The 24,433-nt window shown below is 56.1% G+C and overlaps 1 protein-coding gene and 1 long non-coding RNA gene across 7 annotated transcripts; one reads left to right on the top strand and one right to left on the bottom strand.

Moving 5' to 3' along the window:
- Nucleotides 1-4,379: 4,379 nt before the first annotated feature.
- On the bottom strand, nt 4,380-19,698 carry CBLC (Cbl proto-oncogene C). Of its 6 annotated transcripts, none has more exons than XR_002810716.2 (12): nt 19,061-19,698; nt 17,021-17,167; nt 16,595-16,751; nt 16,173-16,294; nt 14,625-14,762; nt 11,367-11,454; nt 10,601-10,732; nt 9,188-9,349; nt 8,269-8,349; nt 4,766-4,881; nt 4,571-4,645; nt 4,380-4,465 (listed from the first exon to the last, which is right to left on the bottom strand). XR_002810716.2 is itself a non-coding variant. In XM_023649871.2 (11 exons), exons 1-10 carry the CDS (start codon nt 19,411-19,413, stop codon nt 4,595-4,597), a joined length of 1,431 nt encoding a protein of 476 aa, XP_023505639.1. In that variant the 5' UTR covers nt 19,414-19,628; the 3' UTR covers nt 4,380-4,465; nt 4,571-4,594. The 6 variants fall into 6 exon arrangements, 4 of the variants coding, with proteins under 4 accessions (XP_023505639.1, XP_023505638.1, XP_070079099.1 ...); XR_011421878.1 differs by having other exon boundaries at nt 17,021-17,134; nt 19,061-19,508; XM_023649871.2 differs by lacking the exon at nt 4,766-4,881 and having other exon boundaries at nt 19,061-19,628.
- On the top strand, nt 7,014-7,758 carry LOC138915722 (uncharacterized). Its single transcript, XR_011421879.1, has 3 exons — nt 7,014-7,118; nt 7,290-7,485; nt 7,616-7,758. It is a non-coding gene; the product is annotated as an uncharacterized lncRNA (long non-coding RNA).
- Nucleotides 19,699-24,433: the final 4,735 nt, after the last annotated feature.

Below are 24,433 nucleotides of genomic sequence, written 5' to 3'. Positions count from 1 at the left end.
GCCCCCGGCAGCCCCGCCCCGCCCCGCCCGCGGGCCCCCCTCCCCGGTCCGCCCCCCGAAACCCGGGCGCGAGGCCAGGACCTCCCAGCGCTCGGCCTGGAGCCGCTGCCCCCGAGCCCTGGACTCTCAGGCTCAGGCTGACCAGTGCCCGCGGCGGGTGGCCTGACCGACCAGTCCAGCCAGTGTCCTGAGCGGGGACGTCCCTGGGACACCTTCTCCCTCGCATTCTGACCAAGGACCTTGGAGACTCCTTCCCATTATGGCCAGTGGCTTGGCCTTGCCTCGTCGATTTCCCCCAGCTGATGCCGGTCTAACCAGCAACCTGCACTGGCCTCTCCCAGTCCAACTAGTGGCCCCCTAGGCTGATCCGCGGCGCGAGTGAGCCTCCCCCAGAATAACCAGGGAGCCCCAGTCTAACCAGTGGCCTGGGTTGGACTTCCCCAGGCCACCCAGGATCTGCCAGCCTGACCGGTGGCTTAGAACGGCTTCTCCCACTTTGTCCTGTGAGGCCCCTCCCTGTGCCTTCCTGTCTGACCAGTGGCCTGGAACCCATCAGTTCAGTCTCTGCTATCTAATAGTCTTCAAACCCCGTTCTGCCGAGGCCTTTGTGACCACGGCGGGGGCTGCGGGGTGCTCTCTCCTTGGTTCTCCTCTATAGCGCCCTCCCTCTCTTCCCCCCCCCATCCAGGGAATCCCAGGAATGCCGCCCCCCTTCTTCCCTCCCTCCCCCCTTCACTCCTTCCCAACTTTGGGGGGAGGGGAGGAGAACCAGGCTGGCAGAAGCAGGTGAGTGGGGGAGGGGAGAAGGCCAGGGTACCTGAGAGGAAGGGGAGGAGCTTGGCCATGGGTCAGAAGGGAAGGTCACAGGTCAGACGAGGAGTCACAGAACAGACTGCCCCCAGGCTCCTCACTAGCCAGGTCTGACTGGGAGAAAATCTCCAGACTGCTGGCTGGGGGGCTGGCTGGGGGCGGGAGAGGCCACCGGTTACTGCAGAGAAGCAAGCCTTGGACACTGGTCAGGATGGGGGGGTGGCTGATCCTACTGGGAGAGGTTCCTCAGGCCTCTGGTCAGACTGGGGGTCACTGGTAAGACGGGGCTTTACCCAGGAGACACAGAGGGAAGACTTAGATTACAGGTCAGCCTGGGAGTTATTGGTCAGACTGGCCCAGTCTACTTCCTCCATCAGCGATACAGGAAAGCAACTATTATCCTGGGAGAGGTGGTCTTTGAGTATTAACCCACCATCCCCTCTTCCAGGAAGCCCTCCTTGTTCCCCTAAGCTGAGTCAGCTACCCTCTCTGGGCTCCCCTACCCAAGCCCTGCTCACTCTGGGTCATCTCTACCTGGGGACAGGCCTCCCTCCCCCGGTCACAGGACACACGGTCCAAACTCTGGGACAAAGACAGTCGCTTTCCCAGACAGCCCCACACGCTCCTTGGGACAAGTTCCCACCCTGCGACCCCACACACCCACCCCCAGCTTTTCCGGCCCTGGCTGTGTGTCTACTGCTTGGGCTGGACCCTGGTCGGCACACTCTCCTGAGCCACCCTCTTCCACCTTCCTCAAGAACCCAACCAGCCGAGGTTCTAGTTGGGAGAGGACCATGTGGAGTGTGCGCTTGAAGGAGGGAAGTCATAAACACCAGCCACAGTCCATCGCAGACCTGCAGAAGCTCGTCCCGTAACATCCTCAGCCCTTGTCCCCTGTAATTTATTCCTACGAAACAGGCAGAGGGATGCTGTTCAAATGCGAGTCAGCTCACATCCCTGCTCAGAATCCTACCCTGGCTCTTCTCACTCTGCGTGGAAGCCAAGACCTCTCCACGGCTCGCAAGGGCCTCGATCTGGTCCTCATCACCTCCCTGACCCCATCTTCCTCTCTCTTCCCCCCCCATCTAGCTCTGTTCTTGCCACACTGGTCTCTTTGCTTTCATGCTGTTCCTCCACCGCCAGGCCTGTTCCAGCCTCAGGGCCTTTGCACTTCCTCTCCCCTCTGCTGGGAAGCTCCCTCCTGCCCTTGCTTTATATCTCTGCTCCAACATCACGCCATCAGAGCTTTTCTTGACGATCTCATCTAAAACAGCCACTCCTGCCATCCCAGCTGCTCCTCATTTCCCTGATCTGACTATGGTTTTCCTCTATAGCACTTACCACTGCCACGTATTTATTTTTTATTGTTTGTCTGGCACAGAAGCTAAGTTCTAAGTGGTTTTATTCCCTGTATCTCCACTGCCTAGAACCGTGCTTGGCCTGAGGAGGAGCTGAGTAAGAATGAAATGAATTAACTTTCCATTTCCAGCCTTGCTGTCTCATGTGCACCGACGTGTACATTTCTGAGCAAGCCTCATCTTTCCTCTACCTTTATCCCATTGTTTGACCTACAGCGGGTAACTTTAAAACTAGTTCATGGCATGCGGGATAGGGGGTTCACGACCCGTTTGGGGGGAAATGGCTATTTCCCAGTGTTTCCAGAGATGCCTCTGGACAATGGAACTGTGGGAGGTTCGTGTCATCCGAGGCGGGGGGGGCAGTGTGAACACATTTTTGGTCGTACCGGATGGTTGTGCAGGGTGATTTTAGATAAGAACTTCTGGGGTAAGAGAATGTAGCAGAGAAAGAGACATACTGATGTGGAGGGTTCAAAGGGGAAGACCGTAGTGGCCTTTTGTTAGGGAGGGTCGGCTAGCATCCACGCCCCTTTCCCACACGTAGAAAAACCCCTACTGTCTGAAGCCATATGCCCTCAGTTGGAGCTGAGGTGGCCTAAGCTTGGCAAATTCCATTACCCTTTGGAATCGGGAGCTGATAATGTCAGAAAAGCAAGAACGGGCTAATCCATTCCCAGTATGGTGGCAGGGATGGATTCTATTTTCCCAAGATGGCTGCAGCAAGGTCTCCCATCCCACGTGCTCTTCCACAATCTGATCTGGACACTCTTTCCCCGGAGAGGTGGGGTCTATGTCCCCCGCTCTTAAATCTGTGGTTTGGTGACTCGTATGTCACCGATGTGGCAGAAGGGGCACTGCAAGACTCCCAAAATTAGGTAGAGAAAGCCCTGTAGCTTCTGCCTGGGTCGCAGGAATAGTCTCCAGGAAGACTTCAGCCACCATATACGCAGTCTGACTACCCTGAGGCAGCCATGCTATGGGGAAGCCCAAAACAGTAAGCGTGGAGAGGTCAGAGACTGCAGAGGGGCACCTGTCCAGCTGCCAGCTACTCTGCTCCAAGCACCACTCGATGGCACCATTCGATGGCACCCTGAGCCAGAACCACCCAACCGAGCCCATCCCCAAATCCTGGCCCACAGCAACCACGAGATAATTACATGATCGCTGTTGTTTGCCCGTTAGTCTCGGCGTGATTTGTTTCAAGCAACACCTCGCAGACACTGCCCGTTTCTGGGGCAGCTGGGGCAGCGAGGTGATGAGTGCCCAGTGGTCATCGGGGCACCAGCGTATCCTCATCAGACCAGTTCTGTGGCGTGATCGTGGCCGGGCTGTGGTTGGAGGCCAGCTGCCAGTGCTCTTGATCACTTTCCAATCCTGCTTTTGTAATCACTCCTGGGATTCTGTGAGCCATCCCCAACCCTCTCAATCAATTTCCTTTCTGCCCCAGGGGCAGCTTCTGTTGCTTGGAACTAAATCAGTGATGCATGCTTTGAGGATGCTCAGCTCTTCAGTCTCAGCTTGGACGTCCCCTCCTCCTGGAAGCCCTCCCAGGCTGGGTCAGCTGCCCGCTCTGGGCCCCAGCAGCCCCCTGGGCTTTCCCATGCCAGCTCTGCCCACTCTGAGTCATCACTGTCTGGGGGCGGGTCTGTCTGATCACCGCCACATGCCCAGCACTGCCCAGCTCACAGGAGGGGCTCAACAGATGCCAAGTGGCTCAAACTTAAGTGGAAGGAGGCTTGGGTCCCTCTGGGATTAGTGAGGAGACGGGGAGACACTTCTTCAGCTTGATTTGGACTGGAAGTCACCATCACTCTGGGAGAAGATCAGAGAGGAATGGAGGAAAGAGCGAGGGACGAGGAAAGAGTGTGGCAAGACGGGGCACCTCACTCTCAGAGAAATGTGGGGACTCAGAACTCGGATACCTGTGTCTGGGTCCAGGAATATTTTCGCCGTGATGGGGAAAGGGAGTCAGATGCCTGATTCTCTGAGAACTTGGGACTCTGGACTCCTAAGTTGTGAGGGTGGAGCTCTTGGATCCGAGAAAGCAGGGACCTGCGGGCCTGGACTCCTGGATCTGGAGAATCCAGGCTCTTGGCTCTCTGATCCCCAGACCTCTGGGTTCATCAGGTGGCCATCAGGCCTCAGGGATGCCTGTTCCCGATGCCAAGCTGCCCCCTGGTGGCCGCTGTCCACTTTCTTCACACACCAAAGGACAGACCAAGCTTGGCAGTTTATTTCTGCTCCGCAAACCCCTTCCAAGGCCCCTGGGGCTCCCTTTAGCAGCACATCTTGGCGCCCTGCGAGGTGGAAAGAAAGATGGTTTAGATACCATCACATCCAAGTCGGGTGGGGCGGGCAGGGCCAGGCCAAGGGAGGGAACCTGGGCGGGGCGGGGGACTCACCTGGCCTCCGGGCCTGGGCAGCGATCACGGGACACACAGGGGCAGCTGGAGGGGTGACTTTCCCTTTAGGAGTTTCTGCAAGGGGGAGAGTTCGAGGTGGGCTGTGGATTTCCTAAGAACAGTGTTTCCCTTCTGCCCCCACCCCATCTTCCCTCTGACCCAGAGTCCTGGACCCCAGCTGTCCCCTCCACTTACTCTGTGGCTCCCTCCCTGGCCTCGGGGCTGGAGGTACTTTCCCACAGGGCTGAGGCCACAGGCCTAATTCTTGGCAAGGCAAGAGGAGCCCGAAGTCTGGGGAGGGCCAGAGGCGCCTGGAGGAGAGGAGATTAAGATATTTCACAGCTGAGTTGCAGCTGTGCTCCACTTCACAGGCCCAGACAGGGGTAACACATGGTGGGGGCAGGGCGGCAGGGGATAGTATGATAGGGTCTTGTCCCTAGTCCATGCTGTTTTTTCCTTAACACCTCTGGCTTGAGTAGGAAGAAGTTTTAATTTGTTTGTCTAGACATTGATCCATCCATCTGTCCATTCATCCATTTACTCATCCATTCACCCATCCACCCACTCATCCATGCATCCATCCATGTATCCATCCACCCACCCATCCATGTGTCCATCCATCCATCCATCCACGCACCCATCCATCCATCTATGTGTCCATCCATCCGTCCATCCATCCACACATCCATCTGTCTGTTCATCCATCCATCCACTTACCCATCCATCCATCTCTTCATCCATCCACCCATCTGCCAATTCATCCATTCACTGATCCATCCATCCATCCACCCATCTCTTCATCCATCCATCCATGCACCCACCCATCCATCCACCCACCCATCCATCTATCCATCCATTCATTCATCCATCCATCCATCCATTCACACACCCAGCTATCTGTTCATCCATCCACCTACCCATCCATCATCTGTTCATCCATTTACCCATCTGTCCATTCTTCCATTCACCCATCCATCCATCCATCCACCTACCCATCCATCTATGTGTCCATCCATCCATACACCCATCCATCCACCCACCCATCCATTATGTGTCCATCCATCCGTCCATCCATCCACACACCCAGCTATCTGTTCATCCATCCATCCACCTACCCATCCATCCATCTGTTCATCCATCCACCCATCTGTCCATTCATCCATTCACTGATGCATCCATCCATCCATCTCTTCATCCACCCACCCATCCATCTATCCATCCATCCACACACCCATCTGTTCATCCATCCACATACCCATCCATCATCTGTTCATCCTTTTACCCATCTGTCCATTCATCCATTCACCCATTCATCTACCCACCCATCCATCCATCCATCCATCCACCCATACACCCCCCCACCCATCCACCCACCCACCCATCCATCCATTCATCCATCTGTCCATTCATCTATCCACCCATCCATCCATCTACCCATTCATTCATTCACTCATTCATTCATCCCACAAACATTTCCTGAGCTTCTACAGTGTGTCAGGCACTCTTCTGAGCTCTGAAGAGACAGCCATGAACCAGACAGACAAAAATCTCTGTCCTCACAGAGCTGACAGTCTACTGAGCAGGAGGCTTACAGTGAGTAATCAGTGCGTGAGCAAGGAAATACCCCAAGAGAGAATTAGGTGTCCTTCAGAGAACTGGAATAGTGCATGGGGAGAGTGGGGGGCAACCAGACACGAAGGTACCTGGGGAAGGCATCTTGGAGGAGGGGATGATTGAGCAGAAGCCTGAGTGCAGGAAGGATGTGGGCAGAGACCCTGTGATGGATGGCGGGCTTGCTGGCTTATTAGAGAACAGCAAGGGGGTCCATTGCTGCTAGAAAGCAGTTGTAGGGTGGTGGGAGGGCAGAGAGGTGGGGAGATTTCAGATCCCCAGGCCTTGTGGCTAGGGGAGAGGATGTTGCCTTTAACTCTTGGAGTCCTGAGGTCTCGGGGGCTTCTGAGAGGCACGGGAAGGGATCTGACTCAGGTTACAGATGCCCAATCTTGTTGACTTCATCAAAACCCATGAAACCCATGGGGCCCTGCCATGCCTGTCCCCATTCTCCACACAGAGACAGTGAGGATGGGAGAGGTCCCCAGTGGCCACAGCAAGGTGCCAGGGTCCCACTGAATAACAGTGATGCCCCCAGAGATGGATTTCTCAGTTGGAGAACAGCAGTGTAGGGGAGCATTCTAAGCCTGGGGAGCACCATATGCAAATCACGCCCCCAGTGACACTGACCATGAACACAGCCCCATTCACCCTGTGCCCACAGCAGCCCCTGTGCTGGCATCACAGAGGGAGTGAAGGATGGATTCTGGAATCTGGAGCCAGGGGTCTGAGCTGGGTGACCTCAGTGTATCCCTCTGTATAATACGGATCATAATGGTATCTACTTCATCAGGTTGTCAAGACAATTACACAAATGCATTAAAAAGCAGCGCTGGGCACAGAGCATATGTGACAGTCACTGTGCTGAGAACAGGCAGACCCAGGGCCATCTCTTCTGCATGTTTTGAAGAATGAAGGAAAGAGAGATGACTGACAGGTTTGGGGGAGAAGAGGAAATGGCACACCAGGTGGAGGGCACAGCCTGTGCAAGGGTGCGACCCTCTGGCCAGAGGTGGCCCGTCCACCTGCCGCCTGGCTGTGTCCCCCTCCTTGTCCTCACGGGGCCGGCTGAGTGCTTCCTAATGTTTCCATTTGCTTTTGGCTGCAGATCGGGATCTGTTTTTAGCTTCCCCGGCTGGTGTCACCGCCACCCCACCTCCCGCTGGCTCTCTTGTTTGCTGTGGTCGAATAATGTTCCCGGACTTCCTGAGCTGTTTGTTTGAAGCCTGTCCACGATCGATTGCATCTCGTGTGTCCTCAGCCCGAGTTCCTTGCAGAGATCTGATCCTCCCCAGCAAGCCAGGGTCTCAGAAAATGCTGGAGTGGGGGGCGGGGGGAGAAGAAAGCAGGCCTGGGGCTCGCTTAGAAAAGCAGCACAGGATTTCGGGGTATTTAAGGTCCCTGCCCCCCCAACCCTGGCTTCTCCTCTTTCAGGCTGTGTGGGTTTGGGCAGCTGCAGTCACCTTTCTGAGCTTTGTTCCTCTGGAAAATGAAGAGAGGAACATTTTCAACATCATCGGACTATAGGGAAGACTTGGGTCAATGTATTCATTCAATGCCTATTTTGTGACCACCTACTATGTGTCAGGCACTGTTCTAGACTCTGGAGATATAATGGAGAATACTAACCTTTACGAGGGTCACAATCTGCTGACGGTGACAGAAAACGACAAAAACTGCACACACTGCCAGGTGGTAAAAAGGACTAGGAAAATGCAGTGGGGCTGGGCCTTGGAGGGCGGGGGGCTATTTTCAATGGGGCGGTCAGGGAAGGTCTCCCTGAGGAGGGGATGAGACAGCGAGTCTGGGGAAAGCAGGTCCAGGCAGAGGGAACAGCTCGTGCAAAGGCCCTGGGGTAGGACATGCCAGGGATGTGGGAAGGAGAGGCACAAAGCCAGTGAGGGGGAATGAATAAGGAAGAAGACAAGAGAAGAGGCCACAGAGGTGGTGCATGGCAGATCGCACACCTTGTAAGTGGGCACAGATGATGAGTGCTGGGCCTCGACCCCGTGAGCACCCAGCCAGACCAGGGGCCCCAGGGCTGAATGAGACCCAAGCTGCCCACCTCAGACCAGCCCCTGACTCACCACCTTCCTCTGGCCTTCATCTCTGGGTCTCCTGGGGGAGAGATTTAGTCGAGGGGGCAATGGGGGAGCTGAGGGGGCCACCTAGGGGAGACAGAGGGTGGGGGGGCTATCAGCTGCCAGTTTCTTCTCACCTACATGTCCTCCTGCCTGGAGACCCAGCAGTCAGTTCTCGATTTCGGAGATGTGATGGAGAATAAGACGAAGTCCCCACCCTCAGGAGGGCTCCACCTGGAGGAAGGCATCCCCCTGACCCAGGGGGGCAGAAGTCCAGGCCTGCAGCACCCGGAATTGGATCACTAGCCCCCTCCTCTCTTAGGATAGAGGAGTACAGGCCCCCAGCCCCTTCTCCCTCAGACCCAGGGGTCCAGCCCCAGCCCCTCCTCCCTCAGAACCAGGGGTCCATCCCCCAGCCCCTCCTCCCTCAGAACCAGGGGTCCATCCCCCAGCCCCTTCTCCCTCAGACCCAGGGGTCCAGGCCCCCAGCCCCTCCTCCCTCAGACACAGGGGTCCAGGCCCCCAGCCCCTCCTCCCTCAGACACAGGAGTCCAGGCCCCCAGCCCCTCCTCCCTCAGACCCAGGGGTCCGGGCCCCCAGCCCCTCCTCCCTCAGACCCAGGAGTCTGGGCCCCCAGCCCCTCCTCCCTCAGACCCAGGAGTCCGGGCCCCAGCCCCTCCTCCCTCAGACCCAGGAGTCCGGGCCCCAGCCCCTCCTCCCTCAGACCCAGGAGTCCAGCCCCTCCTCCCTCAGACCCAGGAGTCCGGGCCCCAGCCCCTCCTCCCTCAGACCCAGGAGTCCAGCCCCTCCTCCCTCAGACCCAGGAGTCCGGGCCCCAGCCCCTCCTCCCTCAGACCCAGGAGTCCAGCCCCTCCTCCCTCAGACCCAGGGGTTCCAGTTCCAGCCTGGGCCTGGCCCCGCTCACCTGCCCCTGCGGCTCCTCCCTATCTTCTTGGTCACTGCCAGGCCTGGGGTCCTCAGCAGGGAGCCTGGCTTCCACTGGCCTCCCCTGGAACTGGTGGATACTCACAGCCTCTCGGCCCTTGATCTCGCTGCGGCAGAAGGGGCAGGTCTGGCTGTCCGAGTGCTGGGGGAGGTGAGGGTCGGTCAGGGTCTCCCTGTTCTCCACCATGCCCCACCCAACAGAGTGATCCCCAACCAACAGACGGAGGGAGGGGGATGGGGAGAGAGATGTTGAATGGGAAGCGGGGGTGGACCAGAGCCGAGGTCAGGAGGGGTTCACAAACGGGGAGCCCAGGGGAGCCCGGTGTCACGGGGGTCTCGGCCTATCTACAGTGACACCATGGGCTAGGAGTACCCGAGGCACCTGCTCGGGCCGTGCGCATTGTGGCCAGCCCCGCAGAACTTCCCCCAACCAGCGGGGCCAGTGCTGTGGCTGGACCGGCCCTGGTGGTTCTTATGATGACAGGACGCCGCTCAGCAACGGCCATCAGGGAATTGTGAGGAGCAAGATTTTTACTCACGGGGTCTGGAGGGGACACGCCCCATCCAGGCCACACGGCAGCCTCAGGCGGGGTCGCAGGGAGAGAGAGGAAGGGAGCACGGACTTGGGGCTCGGCCTCATCAGGGGCCGAGGGTGGTGCTTAGGGTTTCCTGGCTTTGCTCTTTATTGGCAAATTTAAGGCGTACGGAGCAGAACCAGGGTGCAGGAAAGGAAAATGGGGTCACCTAAGGGGCCAGTTTTCTAGTCCCCCAGGGCTTTCTCAAGGGGACCATCATGGGTGTGTGTGTCCTGGTTCCTTATCCCGCTGCTGCGTTAGGAGCCATGTCAGACCGCCGGCAATATGTTTATTGGAGATGGATGTCTTTGAAATGGAGGCCTTGCCAATCCAAAGCTTAATGTCCAACACTCACTTTACAGTGAAAAAGTTTCATGTCGGGTACCCACCCTGCACAGGGCAACAGCCCCCCTTTCCCAGGGGCCTTTGCTGAGGGCTTCGTGGGCGTGGATCCTCACTATGGCCCACGGGAAGTTACCACCATCAGCCCCATTCGCCAAGAAGGCAGCTAAGGCCCAGAGACGTGAAGCCACTGACCCTGGATCGCCCAGTGAGGGGAGGAAGGAGGCCTTGCCACACTCATATGTAGCTGGAGGAGGAGAAGCAGAGGTGACAGCTGCAGAGCGAGATGGAGACAGAGGCACAGACACAGACAGGCGGGCTGCCGGTCCTCACTCCTGTGTGACCCTGAGCAAGTCTCTTCTCTCCCCGGGCCTCAGTTTCCCTATCTGATGGATGAGGCATATGGGAGCTCCTTCTGGATTTTTACCGTCAGGAGGGGGAGACCGGGTGGGAAGGTGGGGTGGAGTCGGACCCACCTGCCAGGCGGCCAGGCAGCGACTACAAAGCAGGTGCCCGCACGGCTCGATCTTCACATCCTTGTTGCTCTCGGCACAGATCTTACAGAGTTCGAACGTGGAGTCCATGGCCCAGTACAGCCGCAGCTGCTCCTGGCCGGCACAGAGGTGGGGAGGATGGGAAGGGGAGGTGTCAGCCCGGGGGGGACCAGTTGGGCCCCAGGAAGCAAGTCCCAAACCTTTGCGCCAGCCCCAAACCCTCTCCCAGCTCAAGGCCCGTGGGTCCAGCTGCCCCTACATGAACACTTTGCTATGAGGCTTGTTCTCTGGGTGGCCTAACTCTGGGCTGCCAGATTTAGCAACTAAAAATACAGGAGGTCTTGTTAAATTTGATTTTCAGATAAACAAGGAATAAATTTTTAGGCATAAGTATATCCCAAATACCACGTGGGCTATACTTATACTAAAAAATTTATTTGTGGATTCTCTCTCACCCACGGGGCGGCTGTGGAGAGTAAGAGCTGGCACGGGGGCTGCCACTGGTGGATACCCAAGTGCATTAGTTGTTCTGATGACCTCAGCGGTATCGTTTCCTAGTTTAATCCCCACGAAAACAGCTGAGTAGGAGGCAGGAGGGGCCGTATTTTCCAGAAGAGGAACAGAGGCTCGGAGAGACTACGTGATTTATCCCAGGTCCCATGGCCACCAAGCGGGCACAGAACCTGAGGCTTCAGAAGCCGGGGTGGCGGGGGCTGCGGGCAGGGTGGGGGCACAGGCCAGGGCTCACCTCCGACACGTGGATGTGCTGCTGGGGTTCCATCTGGCGGAGTTCGGTCAGGTCCGGGTTGTGGTTCTTCCCGTCTGGGTAGAGGTAGCTGGGGGAGGGAAGAGAGGGTGCTAGGGGCCAGCCAGCACCCCCGACTCTAGACTGACAAGCACCCCCACACTGCCACGGGGCTGGGCTTCTGGGATGAGCATCTGGCCCAAATCCACTGCTGGCCTGGGGGTATTTTCCCTTCCCTCTCCTCAAATTGGGATTCTCCAGGGCAGGGCTGCGTCCTCTCAGTCCCAATAGAAGGACCATGTCCCCTAAGACCCCACATAAGAGCACATTAGACCTAAATGACTCAAGCTCTAGAAACGGAGGTCAGATGCGTGAGAACCAGGAAACCTCAGACTGAGCCCTCCCAAAGTGTCGCCGTCCTGGAGTCCTCAGGCCCGAGCAGAGGAGCATCTGAGAGTCACAGATGGCTGCCGGGACCAGATCCTAGCGTCTTAGACTAGCAGATCTAGAAGGACCCTCCCAGACAGTCTACTTGGCGCTTCCCAGATGGTGACGAGGTTCTGCACGGGCAAGGCGACTGCCCAGGGTCACACAGCAAGGCTTGGAGGGACCCAGACCCTGGGCTGTGCGCGAGGTCTGAGCACCGAGCTCTGAGAAGTGCTCTGCAACCCCCGGGGGACTCTCACCCAGGTCAGAACGGCACCCTCGGACCAACGGCAGGGCTGCAAGTCCCCCGAGGCTGGTGGCTCTGCCTTGGCCAGCCAGCTAGAGCAGTGCAGGAGCCCTGGCCTGGGCCCCCACGCGGCTCTCCCACAGACACACTGTGTGACCTGGGCCGGGCAGCTCTACTTCTCTGGCCTCAATTTTCCCTTCTGTAAAATGGGCATAATGCCGGCTGGGGCCAAGATGGGTGGTGAGGATTAAATGAGAGAGCGCTCGTAAAATTGCAGTGTGTGCCCTCCACAGTAAGAGAGAAGGCTGGGGTTGATGTTAGACCCAGAAAGTCGCCTTGCTGCGTGGTGGAAAGACCTTGGAGTCCCTTCCAGTCTCTCAGGGCCCGATCTTCCCATCTATAAAATGCTGGGTGTGTGTGTGTGTGTGTATGTGTGTGTGTGTGTGTGTGTGTATGGGTGTCTGGGGAGGGGGGCAGGCGGGTTAAGCCAGACTGATGGTGTTCACACTTATCTTAACTCTGGAATCCTCTTCTCCAATGAACTCTGACCCAGAACTCAGGACATTACGGTGGGTAAGGGTCCCTATTCTGAGCCTGGCTGCCTTAGCTCAGGAGCTGTGTGACCTGAGGAGCAGGCTCTGTCTCTGTGCCCCAGCTGTCCAATAGGGCTGGAACCGTCTGCCTCATTCAACAGCTCTTCGTTATTTGTGGATCCCATATTCGCAAATTTGCCTGCTCGCTAAAATCTATTTGTAACCCCAAATCAATACTCGCGGCATTTTTGTGCTCACTCATGGACATGCACGTAGAGGCAAAAAATTTGTGTTGCCCGACGGGCACGTTCCAGCGGAGGTCGAACAAGGCGACCGTTGGCCCTCTCGTTCCAGCTCCCGCACTGGAAACAAGTGTCCTTTTCGCAATGGTTGGGGTGCCAGGTTTTTCCCATTCTTATGCTTTTTGTCGGGGACGCAGCTGTTTAAAACGCCCCCTGGCACAAGCCGTGGTGCCATCCAGTGTCCTAAGCACAAGGAGGCTGTGACGCGCCTCATGGAGAAAATGCGTGTGTTACAGCAGCTTTGTTTGGGCACAGGTTACAGCGCGCTGGCCGTGAGTTGGGTGTGAATGAACCACCAGTACATGTTAAAGAGGTGTCTCTGACAGAAACACACGTAAAGGTTCCTGTGTAGTGACTGGTTGGCAAAAATGCGACCAGAGTCTTGCAAGAACCTAAACTTTTATTTCCTCTGGGAGCGATGTCAGTGTGCTAATTCAGTGTTTATAAAGACTTCATAGGACGTAACTGTCCTGAATAATGGAGACGGATTGCATATGTGTCTTGCTTCTATCTGTCTGTCTGTCTACCTACCTACCTACCTATCATCTATCCATCTACGCATCTATCATCTATCAATCTATACATCTATCATCTATCACTTATCTATCTATCCATCTATCTACCATCTATCATCTATCATCTATGCATCTATCATAATCCATCTACAAATCTATCATCTATGTATCCATCTATCTACCAATCTATCCATCTATGCGTCTATCATCTATCTATCCATCCATCCATGAATCTATCATTTATCTGTCCATCTATCGTCTATCTATCTATGCCTCTATCATCTATTTATCTATCAATCATCTATCCATCTATGCATCTATCTATCATCTATCCACCCACCCATCCATCTATGCATCTATCATCTATCTACCCATCTATCTATTGATCTATCATCTATCCATTTATGCATCTATCATTTACCTATCTATCCATCTATCTACTCATCTATCATCTATCTACCTATCATCCATGCATCTATTTATCATTTATCTATCATCTATATACCTATCTATCCATCTATCTGCCTATCTATCATCTATCTTCCTAGTATGCCTCTATCTATCTATTATCTATTTATCTATCTATCCATCCATCTATGCCTCTACCTACCTCTCTATCTATCATCTATCTTTTATTTATCTATCCATCTATCTACCTATCTATCCATCCAATGCACGTATCTACCTGTCTATCAACTGTCTATCTATCCATCTATCTCATATCGTATCACACAGTTATGACTGACAAGAAGTCTCTGGTTAAAGGTCCAGGTGAGTGGGGACCCTCACCTGCCTTTTTTCTTCCCTCCCCTCCTACCCAAGGCTCCTTCTGAAAGAGGGTCCCCGGGGAGCCAAGGTTACAGGTTGGAAACCCCAGGCTAGCCGTTCGCCCAGTTCTCTTTCTGCTTTAACGGTCAGATTCTGGAACAGGATATGGATATCTAGAAGCAAAAGCTCTTGAGTGCAATTCCAAGAATGGAGCCGTCGGGCTTGTGGGCAGCTCCACACACACCTCTCCCGGGGTTGCCTGCGCTTAGGGCAGCTTTGTGGGAACTAGAAAAGGCACCCCCTCCGAGCCTTGTCTGCCACCTGCTGGAATGCAGCGGTATTGCAAGTTTGTGAAGTCCGCTCTGTGAGCTGCGTGTCCTCACGTAGGGGTCTGGGGCAGTACTCAACATGGGCCACCTTTGGAGGTGTGTCCTGCTGACCCCCTACCCCTGGCCAGGGTGGGAACTCACAAGCCTTCCTTTTGTCCTTCCAGGAGGGCCTGGAACAGGGGTTGATTGGGAGGGATGGTCTGCAGGATGCTGCCGTCTGTGCTCACGTATCCAATGGCCCACTGTCCCAGGCGAGTGCAGCTGGGCCGGAAGATGTAGCTGGAGGAAGGGGAGGAAGAGGAAGGTAGGATGGGGTGAGGGAGCGGTCACCGCTGTCCATTCTGAGACCTCTCAGCCCCTCACCCTGTCGAGGATCCAGGTGTCCTTGCCCCCTTAGCTCCCAGCTTCTCACTCTTTTAGGTCCTTGTGGCCCACTAGGGGGGATGTCTATTGTTTTCACCTGATGGGCTCCTCCGCCTCCTTCACTGAGGTTTAGACAAGGCTGATTCTGGCTTGCATTTCAGGACCCCTGACCACAATAATGGGAGTCAACCCTGAGAATTTTGCTGAAAATATCCGGAGCTAGGTACCCCATTTCTGCAGAGGTGGCTAAGCCAGTAGGATGTACAGCTGGGGCATCTAGAAACCATTTGCTACCATGAAGAGAGACCATGTCTGAGGACAAAGCTGACACAGAGGAAAGCAGAGACAGGGACACACAGGAACCGATTCCTGACAACAGCACTTGAGTGCCTGGATCCTGCCACACCTGAAACCCCTTACCTGGTCTTTTCCATTATGGGAATAAATTCATCCCTTTTTCTTTCCCTTTAAACCAGTTTGCAGTGTAACTGGAAGAGCACTAACACACTTGCTGTCCTGGGGGTCCTGTACCTCAGCCCTGCAAAGACTCATGAATCTGACCTCCTATTCCCTTAACCTCTTGGTCTTCCAGGTAGCTCAGCCCCTCAATTCTCAGCCCTTTGGGGGCATCTAACAGCTCAAAACTCCTGGTTTATGGGGCCAGCCCTGTGGCTGAGTGGTTAAGTTCACGTGCTCTGCTTTGGCGGCCCAGGGTTCGCAGGTTCAGATCCTGGGTGTGGACCTACACATGGCTCATCAGGCCAGGCTGTGGTGGTGTCCCACATAGAGGAGCTAGAATGACTTACAACTAGGATATACAACTACGCTCTGGGGCTTTGGGAAGGAAAAAAAAAAAAAAGGAAGATTGGCACCTGATATTAGGTCAGGGCTAATCTTCCTCACCAAAAAACAAAAACAAAAACAAAAACACCACCTCCTGGCTTAAAATCATTTAATGACTCAGGTGTCTGGTTTCCCCATCTCCTGCCTCAGCAGGTGGGGGGGTCATATTCAAACTATTTAACAGATGGGACAGCATAGGCTCTGACCGATCAGAAATGGATCTTATCCTGGGGCAGCGTCTTCAGGCCCTCTGCCAGACTAGGTATTGTCCCTTTAGCTGCGAGTCTGTAGGAAGGTCCAGGAGGTCCCCGGAGAAGAGGCAGGAGGCAGGGGTACCCAGCATCTGACTCCCTGGGGTCCTGGGCGCCTCAGCACTTCAGTTCTCACTCTCTGAAGGGTGTCTGGGCTTCCCCCCGATCCCGGCCCAGGACTCAGGGCCCTGAGCCACCCCCCAGCCTCCCCTCCTGAGCCTGGTCCTCTTACCTGCCCGGCTTGTCTCTGCAGGCCTGCAGACGCGCTCCGACCTCGTCATAGGTGAGGAAGGCCATGTAGCCCGGGTGGTTGACCGCCAGGAGCTGCCAGTTCTTGAGGAGGGTTGGCCAGGGCTGGGGGGGCATGGCCTCGTCAGGGAGGGGCCACACCCCCAACGCCTCCCAGGGCCTAAGAGTCAGGCTCCTCAACACACCCAGAGGAGACCTCAGGGAGAACTCCGGACACACAAGATTCCAGACCCTTCCTTCCTCAGGTTCCCAACCCCCTCCTCCCTCAGACCCAGGGGTCCAGGCCCCAGCCCCTCCTCCCTCAGACCCAGGAGTCCAGGCCCCCAGCCCCTCCCCCCTCAGACCCAGGAATCTGTGCCCCCAACCTCTCCTTCCCCGGGGATTCCAGCCTTGGCCTTCCCTGACCTGGAAGAGCCTGGTGAAGATGTCAAACTCAAAGACGGACACGTGGCCGCTGCAGGTGAGGTCGATGGTGGAGCGCAAGGCCAGGGCAGTGGCGCCCGATTCCACAGGGTGGCAGGTGCACAAGATGGACTCAAACTCGGCCCAGGGCAGCACACACCTGGGTGGAGCAGGGTGGGGGATGCAGTTGAGGCCCCTGGGAGCCTAGGATGGGAAGACCTCTAGGAAGGAGGTAGCAGGGGCGGGATATTTCGGTCTGAGGGAGGAGGGGCTGGGGATGGACCCCTGGGTCTGAGGGAGGAGGGGCTGGGGGCCTGGACCCCTGGGTCTGAGGGAGGAGGGGCGGGGGGCCTGGACTCCTGGGTCCCTGGGCAGGGGCGGGATGAGGCTCCAGGAGCTGAGGGCCCCCGGGGCCAAGTGCCCACTCACCGGGCTCCGCAGCGCTCCCTCCAGAAGGCGTGGGCAGGGGCCTTGGTGAGCTGGTACGTGTGTCCACAGTACTTTCCCTGGGGGAAGAGCGCGCCCAGCTCTGCGTGCATGTGGCTGAAGATGAGAGCCAGCTTGGCCAGCTGTCGCCTGCAGGGAGGGACTCTGAGGACCTGGCTGGACTTGGAGCTCCCACCGACACCTCCACCCACAGGGACACGGCCCCGGACTCTCTCTCTCGTCTCAGTGTAGGGTAAAAGTCGACTCCAGCCCTGCCTGTTGCAACCCTGACGCCTATCCTCCCAGAACCTCGGTTTCTTCATCTAGGAAGGAAGGAGGTGCTGCCCAACAGCCAGGCCATCCTCCAGAAGACAAGTCCCACCCTCCGCCTGCAGTCCCCCGGGGGCTGGAGGAGAAGCCTTGCCGAGTGAGACGTGGGACCACTAGAGCTGATGGCATCGAGGGCGGTCTGCACACAGTTCACGCTCCAGCCTTCCTCTTGGTTTTAGCAGCGCTGGGTGGTGGACCCCCGTGCCCTCTCCTGCCATCCCTGAGGCACAGATCAGGATGGGGAGCAGCAGAGGGCAGCTCTGGCGATTAACTGTGTGATTTTTGACAAGTTCTTTTTTTTCCCCCTAAGTCTCAGTCTCCTTAGCTGTGAAATGGGCATAAAGACCCCCTGCCCCATAGGGGGAGCGACGAGGATGCTTCCCAGCCTTACAAGCATGTAAAATGCCTAGCACGCCCAGCGGACATCCGCGCTCAGGGCGTGTCCATTATTATTACTGTTCTTCTTATTTTATATGAGTAGTCTCCTTGGGCCAGGTCTGTAGGGTTCTGGGACCTTCTAGAAGGCCACCCCTGGCCGTTGCTAAGCACCCTCCCTCCCCAGAGTCTAATCTGCAGCCACTATCCAAACGGCGGGGCTGGTCCCAACTGAGGGGTCCTCTAAATGTGAAACACACCAGATTTCAGAAACTCGGTGCAAAAGAAAAAAAGTGAATGATCTCGTTCATCATGGCTTTCTACCGATTACAAGTCAAGAAGATAGTTTGGATACAAGGAATTCAAGAAAATGTTATTAAAACTCAATAGAGTGACTTTTGAAAAATTATGACTAGGCAGGTTATTGACCCTATGCAGTCCATTTCAGGATGAATTTAAGGAGATGCTATGAAATATTTGCTATAAGGAAGGGGCATGGGGTGTGGCAGGGTTGAGAGCCGCTGGTCCAGACCTCGCTCTGAGCTCTCAGCCTCAAACCTCATCTGTCCGTCACACGGCAGCCCCCTCCCCAGAGCTCAGAACCAGAGCCGGCAGCCGGCACCCAGCCCCAGCTCCTGAGCTGGCTGTTCCTCAGGAACCAGACAGGGGGTGCCGGGGAATCCCTGGGGCAGGGGCGTGATGCGGGTGTCAATCCACCCCGCCTCCTGCAGGAAGCTCCCTGGGGTCCCCACGATCCCAGGATGTGTCTCTAAGCCTCTGGGAGGGTGGGCCGAGGAAGCCGCTGCTGAGGGCCCAAGGAAGGGGGTTTGAAATGGGGGCCGAGGGCGCAGGTGTCCAAGGAAGGGAAAAGCTGGGTGGCCCAGTTTTCCAGGTTCCCTCAGGAAGAAGGGGTTGGGACCCTGACTTCCTGGTCTGAGGGAGGAGGGGCTGGGGGATGGACCCCTGGGTCTGAGGGAGGAGGGGCTGGGGGCCCAGATTCCTGGGTCTGAGGGAGGAGGGGCTGGGGGCTGGACCCCTGGGTCTGAGGGAGGAGGGGCTGGGGGCTGGACCCCTGGGTCTGAGGGAGGAGGGGCTGGGGGATGGACTCCTGGGTCTGAGGGAGGAGGGGCTGGGGGCCCAGATTCCTGGGTCTGAGGGAGGAGGGGCTGGGGGCTGGACCCCTGGGTCTGAGGGAGGAGGGGCTGGGGGATGGACTCCTGGGTCTGAGGGAGGAGGGGCTGGGGGCCCAGATTCCTGGGTCTGAGGGAGGAGGGGCTGGGGGCCGGACCTGGGCCTCACCGGTGGTCCCTCCCTGTTGGGGCCAGGGGCCCCGCTCACCTGAGCCTCGAGCCCTCCCGGAAGAGCTCGTCGTTGGCGCTCCTCCGGCCCCGCGGTGGCAGCAGTTCCGCCACCTGCCTGCTCTTGGCCTCCAGGTTGGCGAGGTAGACGACGAGGAAGTCCCCCGCGCCCCCGGGTCCCTCGGGGTCGCCTCCGCCGGCCGTCCTCCGGGTTTGGGCCACGTCGCGCAGCAGCTGCGCGGTGCGGGGCAGCAGGTCCCGCAGCGAGGGCGGGCTCGAGGAGAGTCGCGGGTCCCCGCACCGCTCCTCCAGGCGCTGCAGCAACCTCACCGCCCGGCCGAGCGCGCGAGGCTCTCCCCGCTGTCGCCCCCGCGGGGCCGCTGCCGCAGCCATGGTCCCTCGGGTGCCCTGGGTGCCGGGCGCGTTGGGAAAGGCACGGAGGGCCCCGCCCAGCCCGGGGAAGGGGCGGGAGAGGCGAGGGCGGGCCCGGGAGAAGGGGAGGGGACAGCAGGTAGCTGTGTCTCCAAAGGGGGCAGGGGTTGGGGGCTCTGCGACCTGACTTCCCGGGAGATGGGGTTCCGAAGTCTGATCCCCCAAGGGGAGCTGGATGGAGTGCCTTCGGGGAGTGGCGACAGGTGAGGGGCATGCCCTGCCCGTTCTGGGCGGGGCTGAGGACTGGGTCCAAGGTTGCAGTGGAGGAGAGGTTGGGGAGCTCTGGGACTTTTGTTGGGGGCAGGGGTCGGACTGGGAGCTTAGCTATCCAGACCCTGCAGGGAGGAGGGGCTGGGACGTAGCACGCCCGCGTCAAGGCTCAAGGTCCAGATCTTTTGTCGTGGCATAGGATTAGAGGCGAGCTGAACTTTCAAAGAGGAAAGGGCAGGGAAATAGGGCGACGTCTTTGTCCCTGAGAAGGAAGGCAGAACGTGACCAGACCCCGAGGTCCCCTAGGAGCGGAGTTGGGGAGGACGGTGCGTGAGGGAACAGGGATTTGGTGACCCCATTCTGGGTCTCCACGGCAGGGGCATGCGGGACATCACGCTGGAGATGAGACACCCAGATTTGCAAAGGAAGTGAGTCCCTGGGTCCCCAGGGGATGAGGCTGGAAGATGGGCTTCAAGAATGCAGGGCTCGAGGCACGGCTTGGGGGCGCAGGGCTGGAGAGCGGTGGTTTTCTCCCCCACCTGCGCGACCTGTAGCATCCGCCCAGCCCGGGCTGCCCGCCCGGCAGCCACCTGAGGGCGCTGTGTGCCCGGCGGTCCCTCCACCAGATGGCACCCAGGCCCCGCCCCACGGCATCCAGGCCCCGCCCCACAGCATCCAGGCCCCGCCCCACGGCATCCAGGCCCCGCCCCACGGCATCCAGGCCCCGCCGCAAGGCATCCAGGCCCCGCCCCACGGCATCCAGGCCCCGCCGCAAGACATCCTGTGCACCTAACTGGAAAATTTCGAATCAGAGAGGCACGAATAGCTGACATTTGTTGAACGCTCGCTCTCTGTGGGCCCTACGTGTCAGGCTTTACATTTTCTCCCTGAATTCTCAAAAACTCTTTGAGGCGGGGGGAGGGGGCGAGGGTTTAAGACCAGAACTTTCTTCCCTTCGCACCCCCTCCCCTCCTCAGCCCTCAACACCCATCGCTCAGAACTCAGAATCCTTAACTTACGGAATCTTGCACGTTGCAACTCAGACTAAGGGGAGAGCAGGTCTGTGCAGTCTGGATGGCGGGCTCTGCCTCCCAGCTCCTTGCAGTTCCTGCCCTTTCTGAGCCTCAGTTTCCTCCACTGGAAAATCAGATGAAAAGCCATTGGCCTGGCAAAAATTCAAATTTTGGGGTACGCCAAGTGTTGACGAGGAGCCGATGGGAGCGTGAACGGACAAATGATGTTGGAGAGCAGTTTGACCGCATCCGTCGAATCTTCGACGGGGCAAGCCCATTGCCAGCTCCATCCTTCAGAGCCGTGGCCTGTAAACACTTCAGCTCGCATTGGAACTTCATGCACCCAGAACAAAGTTTCCCAGGGCAATCCTTACCCCGACTATACGCATGCGCTCTAATATCTCCTGTCTAATAGGGTTTCATTGAAGGGAAGAATATGCTTGCAACCTCGAAATTGATTTCACAACCCGCTAATGGACGTTCGGACAGTTTGAAGAATACTCCGGGACACGTTTAGGGATGTGAAGTGCAGCCTTGTCGGAAAGGGACAAACCTGGAAACAAGGTGAGCGTCCATTAGCAGGAAGAGGGATGAATAAATTGCGGTCTTCCCTCAGCAAGGACGCCCACGCAGCAGTTCAAATGAATGAACTGGAGGAACATACCAAGGGCGTGAATGGTGAAAACGTGATGATGAGTCTGCTGGGTTCAACAGTGCCTCCTTCCACCCCCCGCCCCATTCATGTGTGCTGCACCTGTGAATGTGGCCTTATTTAGAAATAGTTTCACAGGTGTGACCAAGTTAAGATGAGGTCATGCCGAAGGAGGGTGGGCCCTAAATTCAATAGGAATGGGAATTTGGACACAGATGCAGGAACGCCCACAGGGGAGAAAGCCATGTGATGGCGGAGGCAGCGACGGGAGTGATGCCTCCGGAAGCTGAGGAGTGCCAAGGATTCCTGGCAAAGCCTGGAAGCTGGGAGAAGCGAGGAAGGATTCTCTCCCAGAGCCTTCCAGGAGAGCACAGCCCTGCCCACACTTTGTGGTTGGGCTCCTAGTCTCCAGGGTTGTGAGAAAGAATTTTCTTTGTTTTAAGCCACTCGGTTTGTGGTCCTTGGTTACATCAGCCACAAGAAACAAACACAATGAGCTCAAAAGGCAAGGACAGAAGGATTAGAACAGCACAAAGCCGTTTATACCAAGTTTGCAAACCTGCAGACCCAATGCTCTGTTATTTGGGGATGCATCTGCATAGGATAATAGGATAAACACACGGGTGGTCATGCTGAGGGTTAAATGCGGATGTGGAGGAGGAAAAGGACTCTGAAGAGGATACACTGGGACTTGAACAATGGCCTTAATGCTTTAATTTTAAAAATCTGGATCAAATACAGCAAAATGGTTAAAAGTTCCAATAGTTGCATACAAAAGAAGTGGATGAGGCCAGCCCTGGTGGCCTAGTGGTTAAGTTCAGTGTGCTCCACTCCCACAGCCTGGGTTCAGTTCCCGGGTGTGGACCTGCACCGCTCATCTGTCAGGGGTCATGCTGCGGTGGTGGCTCACATACAAAAAGAGGAAGATTAGCAGTGGATGTTAGCTCAGGGCGAATCTTCCTCAGCAAAAAAATAAAAAATAAAAAAAGTGGATAATCTGAAAAGATACTCAACATCATTATCAGATAGGGAAATGAAAATCAAAACCACAATAAGACCTTACTTCACACCCACTAGGATGGCTATAACCAAAAAGAGAGACAATAACAAGTGCTGGAGAGGCTGTGGAGAAATTGGAACCCTCATACACTGCTGGTGGGAATGTGAAATGGTGCAGCTGCTTTGGAAAACAGTGTCCAGGTCCTCGAAATGTTAAACATAGAGTTGCCATATGACCCAGCAATTCCACTCCTATGAATGGATATCCCAGAGAATTGAAAACATATATCCATGCAAATAGTTGTGGAAAAAACCTAAATGTCCATCAGTTGATGAATGGATAAATTCAATGCAGTATGCCCAGACAGTGGAATATTATTCAGCCACAAAAAGGAATGCAGTACTAGGGCTGCCCCACAGCTGAGTGGGTTAAGTTTGCACGTTCCGCTTTGGTGGCCCAGGGGTTCACAGGTTCGGATCCTGGGCGTGGACCTAGCACTGCTCATTAGGCCATGCTGTGGTGGCATCCCACACAGCAGAGCCAGAAGGACCTACAACTAGAATATACAACTATGGACTGGGGGGTCTGGGGAGAAGAAGAAAAAAACAAAAGATTGGCAACAGATGTTAGCTCAGGGCCGATCTTTAAAAAAAAAAATGAAGTACTGATCCATGCTGTGACTGAGTGAACCCCAAAAACATTATGCTGAGTGAAAGAAGCCAGTCACAAAAGACCACATATTGTAAGATTCCATTTATAAAAAATGTCCAGAATTGGGGCTGGCCCCGTGGCCAAGTGGTTAAGTTCGCGCGCTCCGCTGCAGGTGGCCCACTGTCTCGTTGGTTCGAATCCTGGGCGCGGACATGGCACTGCTCATCAAGCCACGCTGGGGCAGCGTCCCACATGCCACAACTAGAAGGACCCACACGAAGAATATACAACTATGTACCAGGGGGCTTTGGGGAGAAAAAGGAAAAAAATAAAATCTTAAAAAAAAAAAAAGTCCAGAATAGGCAAATCTATAGAGATAGAAAGTATATTAGGGATTATCTAGGGTTGAAGGGAGCTGGAACAAAATAGGAGTGGCTGCTAATGGGTAGAGGGTTTCTTTTTGGGGTTAGGGAATTTTTTTAAGCTGTTTTGGTTTTATTGTCAGTCAGGGTTTTTTGTTTTTGTTTTTAATTTTTTCCCGCCAAGGAAGATTCGCCCTGAGCTTACGTCCCTTGCGAATCCTCCTTTTTTTGCTGAGGAAGACTGGCCCTGAGCTAACACCCATGCCCATCTTCCTCTATTTTATATGTGGGACACCTACCACAGCCTGGCTTGATAAGCAGTGCATAGGTCCGTGCCCGGGATCCAAACTGCTGAAACCCTGGGCCGCGAAAGCAGAGCGTGCGAACTTAACCACTACGCCACTGGGGCCGGCCCCGTGAAATGTTTTAAAATTGACTATGGCGATGATTGCACTTTGAATTTAATAAAACCGTTGAATGACACACTAAATAGTTGAATTGTAGGATATATGCATTATAACTCAATAGAGCTATTTTTTTAAAAAGAAAGTGGACGCCAGGCCCCAGGGTGACCACGAGAGGGCGCTCTAAGCACAGACTTACCTCCTCCCTTGGGAACAGAATTTCTCAGGCCCCGTCCCAGACCCTGGCCACGCCCCAGGCTCTGACCACGCCCCCAGAACCTGGCCACGCCCCGGCTCTGGCCACGCCCCCACACCCTGGCCACGCCCCCGGCTCTGGCCACGCCCCCAGAACCTGGCCACGCCCAGGACATGGCCTGCCCCTCATCCCAGCCACGCCTCTAAGACTCCGGCCACACCCCCAAGGCCCCTGGCCTCTCTCCTGGGCCTTTACGACACCCTAGGGCCCTGGTCACACCCTGAGGCAGCGTCCTCAGCCGCTTCCCAACTTCCCAAACTCTGACTTCAGCGGCATGCACAGACTGACACCCTTACAGACACAGGGCCTCAAACCCATAGACTTTGAAACCACGCTTTTCGTTTGCAATCGTTTTTTTTCTTTTTTGAAATCCTTTTAAACTTACAGAAAAGGTGCAAGAATAGGACACAGACTTCTTGGATACCCCTCATGC

Source organism: Equus caballus, chromosome 10 (genome assembly GCF_041296265.1).
Source record: "Equus caballus isolate H_3958 breed thoroughbred chromosome 10, TB-T2T, whole genome shotgun sequence".
Classification (NCBI taxonomy): Eukaryota; Metazoa; Chordata; class Mammalia; order Perissodactyla; family Equidae; genus Equus; species Equus caballus.
The sequence above is the reverse complement of the archived record's forward strand: the minus strand, read 5'-3'. Positions and strand labels throughout refer to the sequence as shown.